The following is a 23,650-nucleotide window of genomic DNA, read 5'->3' as shown; positions in this document are numbered from 1 at the left end:
CTGCTCTTTCCAAGATCAAAATGACCTTCCTGACCCCTGAATATTACTCCATTACAATGTATGGTGTTCTGTTTTTCCTGGATAATCTTTTGAAAGCTCTTTTCAAGCAAGCACAAAATGAAATGTCTGGTACCAATAGAAACTACTGATATCTCTAACAATAGCTATTTTGAATTGAAGAAAAATTTTAATTGAGTAACACTTGTCTAGGCAATGGTGTAGTTTGTGTACCATGCCTGGAATGGTTTCTATATACTGTTTAGAACCCTTTAATCCAACTCTTCCTTGTGAAATCAGATTCTTATTTTCAAATTCTGCATGCAAAATGGTCCACAGCAAGTTGTAAACTGTTTAAATCCATGGCAGCTTGCATTTTAATAGCACCATTGCTGTAAAACATGCCACAGTGCTTCACAGGAGTGGAAATAAAAATTGACACTGAGCAAAAGGTGGACATGGTAAGATGAGTCACTAAAAGCTTGGTCAATGAGGTAGGTTTTAAGGAGAGTTTTAAAAAATTGAGATATTTATGGAGGGAAAGATAGAGCTTTGGGATTGGATGACTGAAGGTATGGTCTCCAATGGCAGGGTGTGGTTAGGGGCAAAGGAAGTGGGGATTGCACAAGAGATTGGAGGTAAGGGATTTGTAAACAAGGCTGAGAATTTTAAAACTGGGATGGTGGTGGACTGGAAGCCTATGTAGGTCTGATTACAGATGAACATCACTTGGTGCGAGTTAGGATACAGGCAGCCAAGAGTTATAGATGACAAGTTTATGTAGGATGGGTAGACATTGGGACAGTTGAGTCTGGCTGATGAGGTGGTAGTCGGTGATGGAGAGAAAATGGAGTCAGAAATTCAGCTCGGTTACAAACTTGATTCAGTTTGAGACAACAGCCAGGGGAGAGCTGGAATTGGTGGTTAGTTAACAGTTTTTATGGGGGAAGGGGGCAAGGCAATGGTGTCAGCCTTGGTGCTTAATGGGAGGAAATTTTGTCTCATCTAGGCCTGGTTATCATCAAAGTAATTTGGCACCACAGTAGAGGGCTGGTGATTAGAATGGTTAGTAGAAATGTGGAACCTAACATCCTTGGATAATGTCATTGAGTGGCAGCATGTAGTTGAGAACAGGAGTGGGGAGAGAAGCCAGTTCAGTGATTCTCTAGTAATAATTGGATGAGCAAGAATGGAACCAAACTAGGGCAGTCTCACTCAGCTGAAGGAGAGGTGGAGGAGTGGATGGTGTGGTTAAAGGGTGTAGACAGGTAGGAAAAGAGCAAGTTATTTGTGACTGATTAAGGCTGTGGTAGGGTGGATACCTGGTTGAAATAAGTGTTCTTGGAAAGCTGAGCACAGATGTGGGAGATGATTGTGTTCAGTGACCTGAGTGGAAAGAGAGAGTAGAGATGATGGAGTTGATAGCACTCGTTATCTTCAACTTCAGTTATTAAAAAGGAAAAATTTATTTAAAAACTTCATCTTTGGTTATAAACAAATGCACAAATGTAATCAATCACACGTCCTTATAAGAATGTTGCCTAGTATTCCCAGTTCATTTAGAATGGAGATGGTGAGAAAAACCACATAAGCGAACAAGCATGTTGCTCCAAGTTTCTTATCTAATTTCCATCTATTAATTTTAATCATCACAAATATGAAGATAATGGAAAGGAGGAGAGAAGCTGTTGTGTAGGTCAAGCCATTGCTGTTCACTTTTACAGGCGTTGCATCAATGAATGCAGTTTTTATAAACCAAGGTATGCCAAGACAGAGCATATCAAATACATTGGAACCTACAATGTTCGACATTGCCATATCTCCTTTGCCTGTGAGTTGGGGAAGAAAAATGTTGTATTTATTATCATAGTAAAGCAAATCAATTCCAATACCTCTTTTATATTGTACCTTTGTCCAAGTGTAATCAGACAAGACGACAGCGTACTGAACAGTGACTAAAAGTTTGGTCAAAGGTGAAGGGTCTTGGAAAGAGAGGGGCACAGAGTTTAGAAAGAGAAATCCGGAGTCTGGGGAATTTAATAGTCCTCGATGGCAGGGGTAGAGAAGTTTAGGAGCAGGAGCATTTGAGAGGACTTTTTAAAGAAAAGGATCTTGAGGCATTAGCTCTGGTCTCCCCCAAGGTGGGTGAATCTGTACTGTTCGTGGATGAGTGGTGCAGGATAGAATAAGTTTTGGATAAGCTTAAGTTGATGGAGATGGAAAGCTAAAGAGTCTTGAGAATTTTGACAGCAGACGGATAGAGGTGGGTGATGGGACAGAGGTAGAAATGCTGTGTGATAAGGGTAGATATGGGGTATAATGCTCGATTTAGAGGAAGATGGGATGCTGAGGTTGAACAGTCTGGTTTACATGAGGCAGTGGCTGGCAGGAAGATGAGCAGTGGAGACAATTGGCACTCAAATGTTCCAAAGGCCACAAATAATGAATTTATTGGCAGGTGTTGAAGGCAACATCAGCCTTGATATTTAATAAGTGAAAATTGCAGCTCGGAAGACCAGGTGTCAGCCAGCACAGAGGTAATGATAGAGCAGAGCAGTGATGGAGAGATTAAGATATGGTACATCTATTTCTTAAAAACTTACCACACCAATTTACCAAACTCCTTTGAAAATTAGGAGTGCTTCTTGCTGCTAATTTTACAGGAAGTGTGTCTGTTACTGAATCTAAAGTAAAAGGTGCCAGAACTGCAGTCTAACCCCTGGAACTCTGGGCCTTTTAACCCAGGCAATTCTGTTCTATTTGTACCTTAAGTTTCTTATTATTGTATCTTGTTTAAATTTTGTAGGCAGAAAGAAAGACTTACATTTACTTTTAAGTGATAATCATTGTTATAGCATGGGAAAAGTGGCAGCTAAACCAAGCTCCTACAAACAGCAATCTGATAAAAACAGATTATCCAGTCATTACGATGTTGAATGGGGAGAAGGGGGGGGGGGGGGGGGGTGGTAAATATTGACCAGGTCATTGGGGGGAACTCCCCTACTCCTCTTTGAAATAATGCCATGAAATCTTTTATATCCACCTGTGAAGGCAAACATCTCATCTGTATGACAGCACCTCTGACAGTGCAGCACTCCCTCAGTACTCCACTGGAGTTCAGCCATGATTTTTATGCAAAAGTCTGGAGGTTTGAAAGGGCTGTTGTGCCATCAGGTTCTCTGACAGGAAGTTATTCAACCTGCGATTGTAGCATTTAATATTTTTCTGCAAGGTGCCTTCTGCAAGACTTTCCTTGCACTCGAGTTACATTCTATCATAAAATATGATAAAAAAAACAGCTCTCAGGGAATGCAAGATAGGGATAGAAATCTCCAATCAAACAGTCGAAACAAAAGGGATGCTTCTTTCTGGGGTCCTCAGTAATAGTGACTTTGTATCGAAGACAAAAAAACCTCAATTTGTTTTTTACTGGAATTCCTGAAGAGAGAGCTCCTCAACCTCTCTGCCCATGTTCTGGCAGGTATTGTGTTGCTATTTCTGAGCAGATGTTATTTCTGAAGGAAAAAGTAATATTGTACAAGTGTATACATAATCCATTTTTATAAAAATCAAATAACTTTTAAAAATGTTACATTTAAAAGAAAAAGCATTTCCCTCGGTCCAGAGAGAAACAACTTCATTAAACTGCAGCGAGTCTTTTCAAACTTTAATGCTGCAACTTTGATCGGAGGTAAATGATCTCAGCTAGGTTTCAGTATACCTGTACTGGTACAAGACAAAATTCAGCAAGCAGCCAACTGCATTTTTTTTTTAAATAGACGTTGTCTGCAGCAGGGATAGTGGACAGTAATGAGGACAGAAGAGAGGTGGCACCAAAAGCTGCCCTATAATTAAACAGTCCCATTAACAAAACCCATTTAGCTGAAGTAGATAGTACCCTTCATGTCTCTTGCACCACATCTTTGGAGGTTTTGCATTCTATTAAATCTTCCCTTGCAGTTTCACATTTAAAAATATCTTTAAGATAATTTAATACTGAAATGCAATGCACAAAATAGTTACCTTTAATATGCTGCTGAATAATGGATTTCTAGCATCAATTACCTTTTTTGTGGTTGTTTTTCCACAAATGCGTAAAAATCGGTTACTTTTGTTTCACATTAAAAACATATTCATACCTTCTCTGGCAACGAGTACACTGGCCACTGTGTCTGGAATACTGGTGCCTGCTGCCAACAGTGTGAGACCCATCACTGTCTCAGGAATTTCCAGGGTTTCTCCTGAATTAAATGTTCGAGCAGTATTTAGTATTAAGTTGTCTGAGATAGTTAACACCCCTCCCACAGCCTGCATTTAGTAATAGCTGTATAAACTCAATATTTGAAAATGAAACATACAAGGATTTAACAAAGGACAGGCCTTGTAGAGTAAACTAGTTCTTTACAATTTATGTTTTCAAGTTTTGATCAGATAGTCACAGGTTTGTCTTCTGCAATCTCAGCACAATAGTCTTATTTTCTGATTTCAAATCAGTTGATATCACATGGTTTGATACAGCATGCCAACTTTCAGCCTCTGAGGCCCACATTTTCTCTGACATAGCTCAAGAGGAAGACCATGAAATTCTGCTCACACTTAAATTGTGTACTCATTCAAGTTTTGCAATATTTATTTTCTGTGCTGCAAGTTGCATCATCAATTACCATAATTTGAGACTTGCTAATACTTCATGTTGGGCCCTTAAGCGCATGTATAAACTTTCACCAACGTTGTTTGTTCCCAACTAATTTACAACAGAATAGCCAGGTTCAAAACAGTTTGTGCAACTTGCTATAAAAACAAAAATTCTGGCAGTGCACAGCAGATTAACATTACATTTAAAATCCTCAAACGAAGGGCCTCCCCCAGTTAACCTTCCCCATCTATTTACACAGTATGGCAACCCAAGCAGTATATCCAGCACTGTCTGTTTTACTGTATGATAGGGAGTAAAGTGCATTAATGCACTCCTGCACCACACAATCAAATGCACAAAAGCTTCATGAAATGTGAATATACAATGGTTTGTTAAAATGTTTTACTGCTCCATAGCGAGTGCCGTTAAGGTCAGAGGTGCCATTAGATAAGTGGCTTTTCAGGTGGCTATAAGGTATCTCATGCCACTATTTAAGGGATGTTCTTCCTGTGCCCTGGCCAACTTTATCCTTCAAACACCACGAAAAATATCTCATCTGAAGATTAGCACAGCATGGTCACCAATATGCTTAAATCCAGACTTAACCATTTGTTTGTGTTTGTTGCTCATGCATTAGCATATTGGAAACCTTTGGTTTGTCCATTGACATTCTGCACAAATTTAAAAATAGTCTATATAGCGACTACATTATCCTTATATTTATCCCTTGCTGTGCCGGTCAATACTGAGGACAATAAAGAAAATGGGAAACCGACATATTTCCATTTATTATAAGGTCCAGCGCAAGGCTATTCCAATATGCTTTTACCTGCAAGCACAATTCTGTGAAACAAAATAATTGACATTTTAAAACCTGTAGCTTTCCAAAGTGAGAGAGAGTAGCAGTGTCTGTCAGCACTCCTTTTCTTTCTCCTGACAGCTTTTTCTATGTTATGTGGGGTCATTACAATACTGCTTGATCACCTTCCTATCAACCACAATTTTTTTCAATTGGGAGGGTAGTTTCACAGCCAGATGTCCTTCCCGCTGCCCCTTAGCACTCAAAGGCAATTACATACAGTCAGACGTTTAGTACCTTCTCTTTGTGGTTACTGGACCCAGCCAAGTTTTTCATTATCTAAAAGTTTGTAGGGTGGGTTTAGCGAGTCTTAAAGTTAAGATCATTGGTATGCATTGCAAAGTTAGTGGCCTGATAAGAGAATCTGTTACTGCAAATTTTAGTTTCCACAATGGTTACTAGTAAAACTGATATGGTGGACAAATTTGAAACAGGAAAAGGTCACTTGACCGCTAAGTAAATGTAAGCCGGGCTTATATAGGGGTATTAAGAATCAGTGTGAAAGTGAACTTTTACAAACACTACCAAGAGGCAAAGCACTGAAATTTTATTTATACCAAGAGAGATACATTGAATTATGTATAATTGAGATTGTTCTTACCTACTATAGATACCATCCAAACTAACACGTATGTAAATCCAGAAATCCATACGGCACTCATGAAAAAAGTTAGCATAAACCACTTTCTCCATTGACGTCTGCGACAATCTGGGGTCGTTATGGACAGCAATGCAGCAATGGGAAGAGAGAGTACCCACATGATTCTCTTCGTATCGGATTCAGGCATCACAAAAACACGAGATTCATCTGTATATACAGATTTAAAAAAAACCTGGTCAAATAATTCCAGTATTAAAAGAACATCCAGATCATAGTTTTATGTTGTGGAATCCAATGATGCCATCCAGCTTAAATTTTTCCTCCCTTAGACTTCTGTGTGAAGTGCCTTGGAACGTTTTCCCATGTTAAAAATATAAAATATTTTAAGTTGATAAATGTTGAAACACAAAAATCCTGGAAACACTCAGCAGGTCTGTGCTGAGAAGAGAGTTGACATTTCAAGTATGGATCCTTCATTAGAACTGTTTTGATAAGTTGTCCTCTAACACAGGAACAGAAGGCAGCCATTCAACCCTTGAACACATTCTGCCATTCAATTAGATCCTAGCCGATCTTACTCAAATAAACCAAACATTTTGGATAGCCATGACATCAAACCATAGCCCAAATTACTTAGACATATTTGGATTTAAGTAAGAAGTGCTTTTTTTAAAACAAGGACCTACAAGCAAAAGCTGGCCAAGACTGTAAAATAACCACTTGCTGGAAAATTCCTATGTGGATTACACTTGACCAACTGGTCCAGAGAACGGAATGTCACACCTTAAAGGGTGACAAGGCCTACTTCAGATAGAGACATTTCAAAGGAAAAGATGCAATGCAAAAACTGAACTGTAATTGCCTGTGGTTGTGGAGATGAAGGCTGATTGCCATCTCCTGTATCCCAGACCGAGGACATGAGAGTTGAAAAGAGAGCAGATCTTGGCGAAAGATATATGTTTGTTTTTTCCCTTCTCGGCATACACAAGAAAAGGGGCTAAAAACCAACTGCATCCTGGTCTGTGCTAGTTTTGGTGTTCCAGGCCTGGTGAGAGGGTGTACAGTGAAGGTCACAGCTGAAGATCAACTAGGCATCCCTGTGCTCGCAGGTAAAGTCCTCTCTCTCTCTCTCTCTCTCTCTCTGATCACTGGAAGCAAGTCACAAGTCAACAAAGCCACAGTCAAAAAGAAAACAGGACAACTCCTTTCAGTTAACCTGCAGAACCAAGAATCTCCAAACCCACTGCTCAACTGCCGAAGTCAGCTCTACCGGAATCACCCAACTTTACAGTCGTAACATTTCACCGTCTATGACTCACAGACAAGCCAAAAGACAGATTTGTACACTTTTTTAAAAAACCTTTATTTCTGGACTGATTTGTCATTTCCAATCTGTTTACGTGTTTTTATTATTTTTTTCCCTCATGTTTTCGTAACTAATAAACTCACACTTTGACTCAAGAAAGCCTGGTTAAATTGGCTCCTTTAAAACACAAAATACATTTGGTCTGGGAAAAGGTATCCACGAGGCAAGGGATCTTTCTTAAATTAATCTTGTTGCGATCAAAGGGGTTAAATAAATAAGGGAAGGCAGTTCATCCCTCCTCACCCGGGAGCATAACAATTTGTGGTTCCTTGTCCAGAATCATATCAAATTGGGGGAAAAAGGTGCTCAGGGGCTGGCCATAACAGGATGAAATGCATCAGTGCGTTAGATCTAATTAAATAGTAAACCAGCTTATAAAAGGAGACATTTATTTCACAAAGACGAGAATCCAAAAACACACAGGGCAGGCCAGCATCTATAGATGTGATATATGGTCGATGTAGAGCAGAAATTTAAATTGAATATGGGTAGAAATGGGAAAATAATGTAGAAGTGAAGAAATATGAGTGGAATGCTTGTTAAATCACGTGGCAAAACATCTCAAGATGAAGCAACAGGAAGTTTAAAAAAAAGAAATACAGCAGATTAAAAGAAACAATGGATGTGTGAATAACTTAAGTAATGGGAAGCCCAAGGAAAAAATGGGAGAGATAGAAAACCTGGGAATGCAATTTAAACAGCAAGAGCTGGCAAAGTACAGCGTTGGTCAGGTGCCCTGCTCTCTTTGTTAAGCTATTCTCCATCTTTGGACATGCTGTACTCTGCCAGAATCTTGTGTTTTGATTTTAAACCTGATCTTTTGGCATTGAAAAGAGCCTGTACCCACAGCACCAGTGCCTCGGTTATATCCACACAGACTGCCTGAGCATTTCCAGAATTGTTTTTTTTATTTCAGATTTTGAGCATCCACATTATTTGGCTTTTCTTTTGCACCTCTCCCATTTTCCCCACCTTTTAATTAGGCCTGCCACATGGTTTAGTTATTTACACCACTTTGGTGCTTAAAATTTCTTGAATATTTTGTTTTATTACTTAACTAAGAAGATCTATGACTACAATCAGCCAGCAACCATATCTAGTTTAGGGTTACACAATCACAAAGGGCAGATGTTCCACAAAGACTACTTACTGCCTTTTGGTTACCCCTCCCCTTTCCCAATTCTATTAATAGACTTGTTTATTTTTTTTCCAGTGCTGAAGGAGGGCAAGCTCAAAACGTCAACAGTACTGGCTGACTGATTTAAGTTTATGCTTCAGCATTTGCAATACTTTTGGCTTTTATGTGAACGGTGAAAGATAATTTTTAACTACAAATTCTACAATTATTTAACTTTGTTCATTGTTTTTCTTCATACTGCAGTAGCACTAGGTTATAGTTCAACTTGGAGTCAAGGTCTAGCTGGGCTCATGAACTCAAGTGGTCATAGGTTGGTTGGAAGCATTATACTCCCTACAGAGTTTAAACACAGTGTGGAATATAATTCCAGTGCAGTGTCACATGCATTAGAAAGTGCACATAGAAGACTTGGACCTAGAATCAGAATGGTTACAGCACAGAAGAGCATTTGGCCAGTCAGGTCCCTGCTGGAAAAGTCCAACTTTTCCCCATAGCCCTGCAAATATTTTTCTCCAGTTATTCAACTCCCTTTAGAAAGCCATGCTCGAGTCTGCTGCCACACTCAGGTGCATTCCAGTTCCTAACCACTAGGTGTGTAAAAAAAGGTTTCTCTTCCAGGTCATTTCTGGTGCTTCTTCTTCCAATCACCTTAAAATCTGGGCCCAGATTTATGTCTTCAGGGTCTAGAAATCTTTAAATTTTGGCTGATGAGAGGGTGCTTTTCAGATTGTTAGCTTCAATATAAACTCAGGATGAAATCTTTCAGGTTAACTGCAAGAGTGGGACAACTGGACGCAGGGTCAAATCAATAAAAAAAAAGTTTTTAAAAAAAATTCATTAATGGAATGTGGGCGTCGCTGGCTGGGCCAGCATTTATTGCCCATCCCTAATTGCCTTCGAGAAGGCGGTGATGAGCTGCCTTCTTGAACTGCTGCAGTCCATGTAGGGTAGGTACATCCAAAGTGCTGAGAGGCAGGGAGTTCCAGGATTTTGACCCAGTGACAATGAAAGAACGGTGATATATTTCCAAGTCAGGATAGTGAGTGGATTGGAGGGGAACTTCAAGTTGGGGAGTTTCCATGCATCTGCCACCCTTGTCCTTCTAGATGGTAGCGGTTGTAGGTTTGGAAGATGCTTGGCGAGTTCCTGCAGTGCATCTTGTAGATGGTAAATACTGCTGCCACTGTGTCAGTAGTGAAGGGGATGAACATTTGTGGATGGGGTGCCAATCAAGCAGGCTGCTTTGTCCTGGATGATGTCAAGTTTCTTGAATGTTGTTGGAACTGCACTCATCCAGGCAAGTGGAGAGTATTCTATCACACTCCTGACTTGTGCCTTGTAGACGGTGGACAGGCTTTGGAGAGTCAAGGGATGAGTTACTTGCCACAGGATTCCTAGCCTCTGATCTGCTCTTGTAGCCACAGTATTTATTTCACTAGTCCAGTTCAGTTTCTGGTCAATGGTAATCCCCAGGATGTTGATAGTGTGGGATTCAGTGATGATAATACCATTGAACGTCAAGGGTGATGGTTAGATTCTCTCTTGGAGAAGGTCATTGCCTGGCACTTGTGTGACGCAAATGTTATTTGCCACTGTCAGCCCAAGTCTGGATATTATTCAGGTCTTGCTGCATTTGCAGATGGACTGCTTCAGAATCTGAATAGTCGTGAATGGTGCTGATCATTGTGCAATCATAAGCAAACATCCCCACTTCTGACCCTATGATGGAAGGAATGTCATTGATGAAGCAGCTGAAGATGGTTGGACCTAGGACACTATCCTGAGGAACTCCTGTAATGATGTCCTGGTACTGAGATAATTGACCAACAACCACCTTCCTTTGTGCTAGGTATGACCCCAACCAGTAGCGTTTCCCCCCCGTTTCGCTAGTGCACCTTGATGCCACACTTAGTGGCTGCCCTTGATATCGAGGCAGCATTTGACTATCACTTCACCTCTGGCATTCAGCTCTTTTGTCCATGTTTGAACCAAGGCTGTAATAAGGTCAGGAGCTGAGTATTCTTAGCAGAACCCAAACTGAGCAGATTATTGTTAAGGCAAGTGCCACTTGATAACACTGTTGATGACCCCTTCCATCACTTTACTGATGATCGAGAGTAGACTGATGGGGCAGTAAATGGCTGGTTTGGATTTGTCCTGCTTTTTGTGTACAGGACATACCTGGGCAATTTTCCACAATTTCAGGTAGGTGCCAGTGTTGTAGCTGTACTGGAACAGCTTGGCTAGGAGCACAGCAAGTTCTGCAGTATAAGTCTTCACTATTACTCCAGAAAGATTTGCTGAGGATGAGGTCAAGTATGTTTTTCCCTCATTGGTCCCCTCATCACCTGCCACAGACCCAGTCTAGCAGCTATGTCCTTTAGGACTCAGCTAGCTTACTCAATCATGGAACCACTCTTTGTGATGTGCCCAGAGTATGCACTGTGCCCTTGCCACTCTTAATGCTTCCTTCCCAACTGTATACCACTGTGCTGCCACCTCTGGTTGGGCTTGTCCTGCTGGTGGGACAAGACACACCCAGGGATGGTGACGGTGGTGTCTGGGACATTATCTGTAAGGTATGATTCCGTGAGAATGACTATGTCAGGCTGGTACTTGACTAGTTTGTGGGACAGCTCTCCCAATTTTGGCACAAACCCCCAGATGTTAGCAAGGAGGACTTTGCAGGGTTGATAGGGCCATTGCTGTTTCCAGTGCGGAGTGGTTCTGGTTCCGTCTGGTTTTATTCCTTATAGACTTCGTAGTGGTTTGATACAACTAAGTGGCTTGCTAGGCCATTTCAGAGGGCATTTAAAAAACCCACCTGGTTCACTAATGTCCTTTAGGGAAAGGAATCTGCTGTCTTTACCTAGTCTGGCCTACATGTGAGTGAAACAGATGGGTTTTTATGACAATTGACAGTGGTTTCATGATCATCATTAGACTCTAAATTCCAGAATTTTTATTGAATTCAAATTCCACCATCTACCATGGTGGGATTTGAACTCAGGTCCCCAGAGCATTACCCTGGGTCTCTGGAATACTAGTCCAAAAACAATACTACTGCACCCCCTGCCTCCCCTTATTGGAGGATTGATGTTAAGATCAACATCTGGCATATCTCCAGTAAGAGTAGTGGTGAGAAGGTCTGAAATCCTTGGCAAGGAAGAGAAACTGAAAAAATCACTCTGGATGGATGAATAGTGATCACCATAATCATCCTGTGAAACGCAAAGTGCTTTATTTTTTGAAGAATGAGGGCAAGTCAGTTTAACCTTTTTGCGTCTATAAAAGTCCTGAACACAGCTTAGTTTTCAATATTATTCATACTGGTTTTAACAAAATGTTAGCGTTATCTAGTCATTTGTTGAAAAGGATTCACCCTATAGAAATAACAGCTCAACGTTTTTGAAACTACAGAAGGTAGCAATCATTTCGAAATCTACACTAAACAGTGTAGAGGCCCCTTAACAGTAGTTAATGCTGTGGGACAGGGTATACAGGAAGAAATGGGGTGTGTAAGAAAGGTACCACAAGAAATCATTGGTGACTTTAAATCTACATGTAGATTGAGGGAATCAGATTGGCAAAGGTAGCCTGGAAAATTAGTTTGTTGAGTGTATATGGGGCAATTTTATAGTACATTCTGGAGACAACCAGGGAAGCAGGCTATTCTAGACCTGGTAATGTGCAACGAGCCACAATTAAATCAATAACCTCATGGTAAAGATGCTTCTAGGCAACAGCGATCATAACATGTGTTCAGTTTGAAGGGAAGAAGTAGTATAGTCTAAGACTAGTGTTTTAAAGCTAAATAAAATTAAGGGTATGAAGGTAGAGCAAGATAAAGTGAACTGGGAAACTACATCAAAAGGTAGGACCGTACAGATACAGTTGCAGACTTAAGGAGATATTGACTCTCAAAGATTTGCCCCAGTGAGGAAGATACATCATTAAACAAGGAAGTTAAGGATAGTATCATATTGAAAGAAACACTGTACAAATCTGCAAAGATTAGGTCAGAAGATTGCTGGTTCTTAAAATCTTCCCAAAGGTTGACTAAAAAAAGAGGAAGTAGAGTATGAGAGAAAGCTAGCTAGTAATATAATTAAAAATAGGAAAAAAGCTGGTGTTGGAATTGACAATGGAAAACAAGGAAATGGCAGAGGCAGTGAATATGTATTTTGTATCTCTTCACTGTAGAAGACTTAGAAAACTTCTTAAAGATACCTGAAAATCAATCACCTTCACCAGAGAAAGGGTGCTGAGAAAATTACTAGACCTACTGGCCGAAAAGTCTTGGCCTGCATCCTAGGGTCTTAAGAGAAGAAGTGGCAAATATAGTACAGACATTGGTTAAAATATTTCAAAGCTATTCTGAAAGGGGTCCCAGCAGATTGGAAAAATAGCAAATGTAACACCTTGGGAGGGAAGAGAGAAAGCAGGAAACTACTAGGCCAGTTAGCCTAACATCTGACAAAAGGAAATTGCTAGAATTCATTGTTAAGCAGAATACTTAGAAAATCAACCAGCTTATATTTCACCTCTCTTCTATTTTTTCTTAGTTCTGTTGAAGGGCCATTTGGACTCAACGTTAACTGTGTCCCTCTCCGCAGATGCTGCTAGACCTGCTGAGTTTTTCCAGGTATTTTTGTTTTTGACTTAGAAAATCATAACAGGATCAGGCAGAGTCAACAAGGTTTTGCGAAAGGGAAATCACATCTAACTAATTTATTACAATTCTTTAAGGAAGTAAGAAGCAATGTGGATAAAGGGGAGACTGTAGGTGTGATGTTCATGGATTTCCAAAAGGCATTTGATGTTCAAAAGTTTATTACACAAAAGAAGAGCACATGGTGTAACATAGTAACATGGGTTAGTTAGCTAACAGGAAGCAGAAAGTAGGGATAAATGGATTATTTTTCCAGGTTGGCAAGCTGCAATGAAGGAGTGCCACAGGGATTAGTGCTGGGGCCTCAACTATTTACAATTTATATCAATGACTTGGATGAAGGGATCAAATGTACAGTAGCTAAATTTGTCGATAACACCAAGTAGGAAAGTAAGCTATCAAGAGGTGGTAAAGACTCTACAAAGGGTTGATTGAGTGGGGCATCAAATTGGCAGATGGAGCATAAGGTAGGAAAATAATATAAAAGCAGTATCCTATCTAAACGAAGAGAGATTGCAGAACTCAGTGGTACAAAAGGATCTGGGTGCCTTGGGACATGAATCACAACTAGTATGCAGTTAGCAAGCAATTAAGGCAGCAAATGGAATGTTATCATTTACTGCAGGGGGAATGGAATATAAAAGTGGGCATGTTTTGCTACAGTTGTACAGGTGATGAGACCACATCTAGAGTATAGTACTGTGTACAGTTTTGGTCTCCTTATTTGAAAAGGAAAAGGATATAATTGCGCAGTTCAGAGAAAGCTGACTCGACTTATTCCTGGGGTCAAGGACTTGTCTTATGAGGAAAGGTTGAACAGGTTGAAATTCAGCGATGGTAATGTCATTGAATGTTAATCCCCCACTAACAACATCTTGGGGGTTAGCTTTGACCAGGAACTGAACTGGACCAGCCATATAAATGCTGTGGCTACAAGAGCAGGTCAGGAGCTGGGAATTCTGCAGAGTAACTCACCTCCCAATTCTCTGAAGCCAGTCCACCATCTATAAGACACAAGTCAGGAGTGTGATAGAATACTCTCCACTTGCCTGGATGAGTGCAGCTCTGACAACACTCGCAACTTGACAACATCTGTGACAAAGATGCTCTCTTGATTGGCACCCCATTCACTACAAACATTCACTCCCCCCACCACTGACACACAGTGGCAGTAGTGTACACCATCTACAAGATGTGCCCCAGAAACTCACGTAGGATCCTTCGACAGCACCTTCCACTCCTCCACTGCCTAGAATGATAAGGGCAGCAGATACATGGGAACATCACCACCTGCAAGTTCCCCTCCTAAGTCACTCACCATCCTGACTTGGAAATATATCGCCGTTCCTTCACTGTCGTTGGGTCAAAATCCTGGAACCCCCCTTCCTAACAGCACTTTGGGTGTACCTACAGCATATGGACTGCAGCGGTTCAAGAAAGCAGCTCACCACCTTCAAGGGCAATTAGGGATGGGAAATAAATGCTGGCCTAGCCAGCAACACCCACATCCCATGAACGAATAAAAAAAAACTCATCTATGCAGGATTCTATTGAAAACATCAAGATAATTCAATCTAGTGTGCTAACATTTGAATGCTGCATTTGTGCAGAGCATTAAAAACATATTTGGAAACAACTTGGACACAATTTATCTTCATAAGTGAGGATAATCAAATTTCAAGCCACCAATTCAACCTTTAGTGTGATGCATGTTTATTCAACCCATGGGAACATGGGACTTAGACGACTATTCAACCCTGCTCTGCCATTCAAGTTAATGGCTAATCTCGTTGTGGTCTCAACTCTACTTTCCTGTCTGCCCCCCAACAACCCTTGGCTATCAACAAAATAATTTAACTCAGCCTCCACTGCTCTCTGGGGAAGATTCCACATACTAATGACCCTCAGAGAAAAAAAAATCTCATCTCCGTCTTAAAAGGGAGACCTGTTGTTCTTAAACTGAGTCCCCTAGTTCTAGTCTCTCATATATGGGGAAACATCCTCTCAATATCCACCTGTCAAGTCCCCCTCAGGATCTTTTATGTTTCAATAAGATCACCTCTCATTCTTCCTAATTTCCAATGGGTTTAGACCCAACCTTTCTCCATAAGGGATCCCAGGGATTTGAAGAGAATTTTCCATGGACTCACCACGCTATCCTGAACATTCAAAATAAAAGGAAGTTACCTGCATATTCAACACACTTTTTCAATCATTGTCTCATCCAGCCTGCAAAATAGGTTTTTATTCCCTTTATTCTTTCATGGGATGTGGGCATCGCTGGCAAGGCCGGCATTTGTTGCCCATCCCCAATGGTTCTTCAAATAAGTGGCTTGCTTGGCCATTTCAGTGGGCAGTTGAGTCAACCACATTGCTGTGGTCTGGCATCACAAATAGGCCAGACTGGGTAAGGGTGGCATATTACCATCCCTAAAGGAAGGACATTAGTGAACCAAATGAGTTTTTTACAATATTTAATGATAGTTTCATGGTCACCATTACTCAGACTAGCCTTCAATTCCAGATTTATTTAATTGAATTTAAATTTCACCAATTGCCATGTGGGATTTGAACCCATGTCCCCAGGGCATTAACCTGGACCTCTGGATTACTAGTTCAGTGACATTAACACTACCATCTCCCCTCAAATTAAAACAATACAGCACTGAAGGAGTCATTCAGCCCATCATACTTGTGGCTAGCTCTTTGAAAGGGTGAAACAATTGGCCCCACTCCCCAGCTCTCTGTCCCGTCCTATATAAATGCTAAAGTATGGCATCACTTTGAGAGCAGACTAAAGCTTAACAAGCCAGTCACTGAGAAATGTTGTTAAGTGTACAGGTGTCCTGTGGCAAATTAGTACAACGCTTCTCTAAAGAAATATAGTTTCTCGTGGTCATGACCATAGCACAAATTCAATACAAAAAAGTGAAGTTTTACTCAGCCACAAAAGGTGCGAATTGGGAAAAAGAAAATTACATTGGAGGTAGAGGTTAAAACTAATTGTTTTGAATAGATGTCTTAATCCACATTTAATGGATTATTATTTATTCAGGTGATTCCTGAATGTTTTTATATTGACACCAAGTACAAAAATAGATAATTTCCTGATGTTTACTTTTCTCACTGACCAAACACAAAAATTTCCTCCTCAGAAAAAAGTGTTTTTCTATGTATCCAAAGCAGATGAACTCACGTGTAAACTTTTCCATGTAAACCAAATGGTTAATTATTGTGTTACCTTCAATAATCTCAGAGAGCCCATGTAAACTAAGAGAGAGTTGGGAATAATCAGAATCTTCTTGAAAGATCCCACTGTCTGATCGAGAACGCCGATGTACCAACGGCCCATTTTTTCCTTGCCAATCGATCAGTGGTTGCTGCTCATTGTCTTCTTCCACTGTTTGTGTCAGACAGACGCTGCATGGGCTAAATTTCTCCATTAGGTACTGGTTTATCCGAATGTCAAAGCACAGAACCACAATGTATAACGCATAGATCAGTAACATCAAAGCAGACTCATACCTAAAAGGCAGAACAGGAAAGTTATATAAATACCAATTAATTCATGCAGTGTGATCAGTGTTGCACTCAGCATTGTAATATAAAAGTTAATTTGACCTACATACTGGGTATTTAACATTTTATTATTACAGGGACCAGGTGCTGTGATAATTATTTGCAAATATATAAGAGTTGACAACTTGTACAACTGTTCAGGCTTTGCTTTAAAAAAAGTTATGCTCAAGGAAAAAATGTTAAAAATGTAAAAATCTATTAATTATAGATTAGAGGGTTCCAGTAATTACATAGAAATGGACCCAAGTCCAAGAGGTTCAAGGTGGAATCCCAGCCTCAATTCAGATTCACAATCAGCTTTGTCCAGAGGGATAGTTTCACCATTCTTGGCTAGATTATGAGGGAGGGTGGGAGTATATCATCTTGCATTCTATTAAAATCAGTCCAGTTAAAAGAGCAATATGGACAGAATTTATGGAATGGACTTTCAAAGAGGATGAAGAGACACATCATTAAATTTCACATATTAAAAAATAAAAAGCCACCCATTCACGAAATTGTTTAATTAATCCCAAAGTTTCTTCTTGGTACAGATGCAGTTTTAGAGCTTAAAAAGGCAAGGAAAGTCAGTGCTGGGAAACAGAACACTGCTATTCTTCTCCAAGCAGATTAGAGCTCCTGCCACACAGCCCCAGGCTTAGATGAGCTTCTAAAACTGCATCACTATCACTTCCCACATCAAATCATACTGTAGCTGCCAAGTGAATTTAATCGTTTTTGTGCCCACAGGATTGAAACCATCCTAACCTCATTTCGCAATATCCTGAGACAGATCTGACTGATAATCTTACTGGTTTTAAAACTAGTTCTAGGAGATGAAAGATTAGTTTACTAACCCACTGCATCACCTGGTCCAAACAGTCACGCAGTTCTTTTCTTTTAAAGTTTCAACAATTATACAAGTTAATGTTAGATAAAATACAACATTTTGAAATGTAGTGCAGTCCTAAAAAGGTACACCGGGGGACTTGGATGAATGAAAGCCCTTTATCCCTCGGATGAGGCAACAGTTATCGCTTCGAATGGAAGGACATGCCCAAAAGCCAGTTGCTTTAACATTCTGAACTAGCCAATGTGAGGTATGCGTGAGTAGTCCAGGGATGAGTCTCCCTCCTTAAGAGTATTATTGCTGAAACTGGGAAGTCAGTAGCAAGAATAAACCAAATCACTGATTAAAATCATACAGTTCATGTGTTACACCTACCCTCTGGATTATTTGGTGGGGAAAATAATTAGATTTTTAAAAGCTTTATTTTAATAATAGACAGAGAATTCTTACCAGTAAATTGCATTGTCGAAGATAATAACAACAAGTGCTGCAACACTGACTGCATAAGCAGCACAATCTCTGAACAGAGGCCAGCAAGTCAACCTGCAAACCTAGAAAAGTTTATAAAATTATCTCATTACAAAAATTTAACCTTTTTTTCCAAATCCTGAAAAGGTCTTTCCTACTAATTGACAATCTACAAAATAATTTCTAAACCACTGGAGAGAAATTTAATACTAGAAACATAGTTTCAGTCAAGAATACTTTCCCAATCCATGATTGCTGTTCTGTTTCAGTACCTCTTGTGCAACTGGGCTTTACTTCAATAAATTATAAATGCAAGATCTTAATGCAAATGTGAACTGGTTAGATTTGGATTATTTGCGATTTGGTATCATTCATACATAATTTAAATGAGAAGTTATATAATAGTTTGCTTTTCCTGCACTACTAGTGCAACGATCTTCAACTTGGTCTCCAAGTACCAAACTAAGATACTGTGTGACCTTTTCTCACTTCTAATTGTCAGTACTGGATTATCTTTACGTACCATGGTAGTTAATAATCCACATGCAGCACAGATGCCAAGCAAATTGTAAACCGCTGATCCAACTATTGTACTGACTCCAATATCTCCCTTAGTCACAAAGACTCCTGTGTGCAGAGAGAAAGATCAGATAGAAGAACTCTGGAACTTAGCATCTGACAAATATGCAAATATACAGAGTGCATCGTTTAGCTATATGTAAAATGGTTCCCATAAGTGTCCAGTTTAATAGAGGAAGTTCTTATACAGCTAAATGTGTGTCCAATTTTAAAGAATGCACATCGATTGGAACTTCTAAAATGCATGTATTTTGTATAATAGCAAAATCTGTAATTATGAACAATTGCAGACTGCTTTTCAAAATTTTTCTAATTAAAAACATAAAATTAGGTATTTTTAAATAATGGGATCGAAATAAGTTTTAAAAGCATTCCTCAAAATCATTTAGAGATAAACATTAAAAATCAACCTAAACATGAATGCAATACATTAAAGAAAGATGTTAATGCTGAAATCGTACACAAGCGAAAGTGAACATCGAACATTAATTGGAGTCTACCGGGCAATAATATTATCTTTGTATGTTCACATTAAAAGGAGTACAAATGTTACCTAGAAAAGCTGTGACCAGTTCGGGTGCAGAACTTCCAGCTGCCATAAATGTTGCTCCAGCAACATCCGGAGAGAGACCAAGACCTAACAATCAATTACAAATGTTATTATTCCACTACTGAAATTTGATGGATGAATTAAATATGCATTTAAGTCAGTTAAAAGAAAAAGTACAAAATTGTCTTGAATAACTTGACAGAATGCTTGAGGTTCAGAAGGCCCTCAATTCTTTTCAAACTTGACTTCAGATTGCAGTGCAGCTACATGTACCACCAGATAACAAGCCAACATGACGAGAGATGATCACCCCGAGGAGTCTCACATGGTTTGCATTCCAGAGTAAGATGAAGACAGAACTCTACAGTTATACTGTGGATGATTTAGGAAATGGCAATACAACTGGAACTTTAAGCCAGGCACTGTAACAGGTACGTGCCAAAAGGTACACTGCAGAAATTTAATTTTTTTTATTGCAATCCAGATGGAACATGAAGAGCTCAGATAGATAAATCAAATATCTGAGAAAATTCAGCCCAGGAGGGAATGCTGTACAGCAGTTTTGAGAGTGCACTGGGCAATAGTGAATTGTTTCCTTACAAGGTGCAAAGCTTCCCATCTCCACAGTCAAGAATAAAAGTACACATTATTTGATAAAACAAAAAACTTTATCAAGTGTCCATTTAACAATGTGAAAAACTGAAATCCTTATTATTTAAAAAGTAGATTGCACACACTAAATTGAATAGGACACATGACCTTAAACTACTTATAAAGGAGGTCCTAAAAACACAATCTTCATTATACAAGAACATAAAGTCCAGAGTGAAAGGTTCATTCAACAACAACTAGTACTTATATAGCAACTTTAATATAAACTGTCCAAGGTGAGAGCACCATCCAAGGTGGTGCAGTGGGTAGCATTCCCCGCCTGAGCAGGAATCTTCGGGTTCGAGTCCTCGCCCGCCCAGGACTTTTTGGCCAAGGAAGGTGTGTTCATAACACAGACACACAGGTTAAGTGTCAACCTACAAATCCTTCCAATATGCCTATGGCAGGCGTCAAGACTGGAAGAGTTTCCTGATCAAAACAGAACCTGCAGAAGGCAACAGCAAACCACTGCAGTACCAAAACAAGCATAACCATGGTCTAAAACATGGAAGTCCATTGTTGCCAATGTCCCCATAGGGTATGGTAACTAAAGAGAGAGTATGTCCCAAGATACTTCACAAGAGTGATATGAAACAAATTTGCCTCCAAGCCACATAAGGAAATATTTGGTTAGATGACCAAAAGCTTGGTCAAAGAAGTAGTTTTAAAGAGTGCCTTAAAAAGGAGGAAAGTGAGATGGAGTGGCTGACAACTGTAGGTAGTGTGTTCAAGAGCTTAGGACCTAGGCAACTGAAGATGTCCATCAATGGTGGAGCAATTAAAATTAGAAATGCTCAAGGAGGCCAGAATATGAGAAGTACAGGTATCTCAGGGGGTTGTGGGGCTGGAGGAGAATTCAGAGATAGAGGGACAAGGCCATTGAGGAATTTGAAAACAAATATGAGAATTTTTAAAATAAAAGACATTGCTTAATGTGGGTCAGTGAGCAGAGGCGGTAGAGGTGAACAAAACTTGGTATGAGTTAAGACATGCACGGCAGAGTTTTGGATGACCTCAAGTTTACAGAGAGTAGAATGTGGGAGACCAGCCAGGAGTGCATTGGAATAGTCAAGTCTAGAGGTAAGGGAGGCATGACTGAGGGTTTCAGCAGATGAGCTGAGCCAGGGCCAAAGTTACTGAGGTGGAAATAGGTAATATAAGTGACACAAGCTCATCACAGGGTCAAATATTATACCAAGGTTGTGAACAGGCTGGTTTAATCCCAAGCTGTTGCTAGGGAGAGGGATGGGTTGGTAGGTAGGGAACAGAGTTTGGAATGGGGAACCAAATAAAATGGCCTCTATCTTCCCAATATTTAATTAGGAACAATTCTACTGATCAAACTTGCTCCTTGACCTTCTCTTGAAGTCTACTCCACATACCCACCATCTTGCAGGAAAAAAGCTAATGTCAAACTTTGCTAGAGACATGTGAATTTTGTAACCTGTATTCCCCAATTTTGTTACCATTTTTGTAGTATAAACCAGACTGATAGAAACTTTAACATCTGCCAAACTCTTAATTCTTGCCTTATTCATAAAATTGTTGCAATGGTACTTTAAATAGTAATTTGAAAGTGGTACATATTAATTCATCTCCCATGGCATTGTATATACGGTGTGCAGACAAATTAAGTGGTATTAAGGAGGTGGGGAAGATAAAAGTCATACATTATTTTATACCATACTTTGATTTGGCATTATGGTCAAGTAACAAACTTAGGAAGAAAAGGTTAGAGTGTAGTTAGGCATTCAGAGTTACAAAGGCAGTACCACCATTGGTCAAAAGGGTGTTAGCCTGCACAGTTCCATTATAAATGTGGGAATAGAAAAAAGTAAACACTTAATTGTGATAATAGCAAGTAAAGCTTTGTAGTCCAGAAGCAAAATTATTATACACAGTCGTTGACATTTACACCTACATTCACTGATAACCTCTAAGGAAGGTAAGAAATAATCTTCACAAACTATATCAATAGCCAGCAGCATGTAGAGGATGATGATAAAGTGAATAATTATCCCTCCCTCCTTTCTCTCTTCCAGTGTAAAAAATCCTTCAGGGAATTCAGACGAAGGAGACTGCACGCACTTGGTGACATTATCTGCTCAGAAAGAAAGAAAAAAATTGCATTGGAATTAGAACACGAACACTTATCTGGATATTAGAAATGCAAATTTACTGGTAATTTAGAAATTGACACAGCCAAGAACGTGTTAAACGACCAGTCTTATAATGGGGTATGCCCTTAAATCGGTGTTGATCTCGTTAAGGTAGTTAATAGAAACCAACCCGTTAGAGCTCGACGTAGTCGTTCAGCAGGGTTCAGGCTGGAAGAGGCAGTTTTGTGAATGAAATGAGCGATCCCATACAGGGCAAGGCTTAGTCCCACCACAAGAACCATCACTTTAGTTCGCCTTTTTCTGGGTTCCAGAATTACCGTTGTACTCATCCTTAATCACAACCCTCCACCACTTTTATCCTTAACTACGCTCTCTAAGTGCAGTAAGTACTGGTAAACCTCTTCTTGTCACCGCACGTTCACAGTTTGATGGTAAATCATCAGAGTAGTTTGGTTTTGATTTGCAATTGCATGGATAGATTGAAACGCTCATCACAAGTAACCTTTAATTCGACTGAATGGGAGCTCAGATGACTTGTATCACGAGTTGCACTAACTAATCATCAGAGTCAAACGGCTTTCCCAGGAGGGCCAATTAACTTCTGGATCAGAGAAAGAAACCTCAGCTGAGAAAGGGAGCGGTCCCTGAAGGGAAGGAGATAGGTTGTAATTTTATCAATGTATTGTATGTTACAGCTATTCATTTATAGCTCTTAATACAGGGGGAAAAAATCATGGTGCTGGGTAAAGTCATCTTTTTGTATTTAAGAATTATTTGGTTAAAATTGGAATGCAAGGTTGGAACATGTATAAAAACCAGCGTAAGTACATTTTACTTACGTAAGATGATTTTACGCCTATTCCTCTGATTACATTTCAAAGTAAAATTTATTGCCCTCAGCGCATCATTTTTGGATCATTGGTTTTGCTGGAATCATAACTATTTTCTCGTGACTATGAAAATAATGGTGCTTTCACAAATACAAATTCAAGTTTTTTTTTAAAAAAAGACACTGTATAATTTTTCCCTCTGAAGGCGTTGATTTTGTTTTTTTTACTGGGTTGGGATTCTACACACACTGGTTTGGCCTTCACTACCTCGACCAAGTCACCGGAATTCACTCGAAGCTGGGAGCTATAGGAGCACATTTGCTTTGGAGAGGAACCCAGTATTCAGACACCTTCACTTCCCGCAGTGACTATGGTCAGTAGTTAGGAATAGGAACCTGCTCTCCACCACCCATCACCTCTATATAGATGACTAAACACAAGATAATGTTTCAACACGGGAATAAAATATTTTCATATTGTCTATTTTATTGTAGTTAATTACTGAATAAATGTGTACGGGGGACAAGTGGGGGGAAAGAAACTTTCATTGCAGGGCTGTGAAATTTAAATAATTGGTGTTGATCTCATTTAAGATTTGTTCATAATTTGTGCATAGATTCTTACAGTATATGGTTTCCCCCTCCATGTTTTGTTTTTAACACAATACAATGTAAAAAGTCAGCATATGTGTGTCAAAAGCTCAGTGGCTTTACTGCATATATAGCCCAAGATATTTCAGGTTTTTGAAACATTTTCTCTTTTGATTATGGTGTTG

General features: G+C 39.6%; 1 protein-coding gene across 2 annotated transcripts; it reads right to left on the bottom strand.

Annotated features, from left to right (window-relative positions):
• Window positions 1–1,439: 1,439 nt before the first annotated feature.
• slc24a5 (solute carrier family 24 member 5) lies at window positions 1,440–22,551 on the bottom strand. 2 transcript variants are annotated; one of them, XM_078529895.1, is made up of 9 exons: window positions 22,215–22,551; window positions 21,847–22,029; window positions 19,278–19,361; window positions 18,669–18,772; window positions 18,128–18,228; window positions 16,511–16,794; window positions 6,094–6,300; window positions 4,137–4,238; window positions 1,440–1,826 (listed from the first exon to the last, which is right to left on the bottom strand). In XM_078529895.1, exons 1-9 carry the CDS (start codon window positions 22,372–22,374, stop codon window positions 1,510–1,512), a joined length of 1,542 nt encoding a protein of 513 aa, XP_078386021.1. In that variant the 5' UTR covers window positions 22,375–22,551; the 3' UTR covers window positions 1,440–1,509. The 2 variants fall into 2 exon arrangements, with proteins under 2 accessions (XP_078386021.1, XP_078386022.1); XM_078529896.1 differs by having other exon boundaries at window positions 21,847–22,026.
• Between the last annotated feature and the right edge of the window lie 1,099 nt (window positions 22,552–23,650).

Source organism: Cetorhinus maximus, chromosome 26, assembly GCF_964194155.1.
Source record: "Cetorhinus maximus chromosome 26, sCetMax3.hap1.1, whole genome shotgun sequence".
In the NCBI taxonomy this organism is placed as follows: Eukaryota; Metazoa; Chordata; class Chondrichthyes; order Lamniformes; family Cetorhinidae; genus Cetorhinus; species Cetorhinus maximus.
The sequence above is the reverse complement of the archived record's forward strand: the minus strand, read 5'-3'. Positions and strand labels throughout refer to the sequence as shown.

Bases quoted from the DNA above. Each gene is read 5' to 3' on its own strand.
- slc24a5 (XM_078529895.1), bottom strand. From the start codon at position 22,374: ATGAGTACAACGGTAATTCTGGAACCCAGAAAAAGGCGAACTAAAGTG. The intron at 19,362-21,846 runs GTAGGTGTAAAT...ATTGATTGTTAG, and splicing joins CTTAGAGGTTATCAGTGAAT to GTCTTGGTCTCTCTCCGGAT. The intron at 16,795-18,127 runs GTAAGAATTCTC...TCTGCCTTTTAG, and splicing joins TTCGACAATGCAATTTACTG to GTATGAGTCTGCTTTGATGT.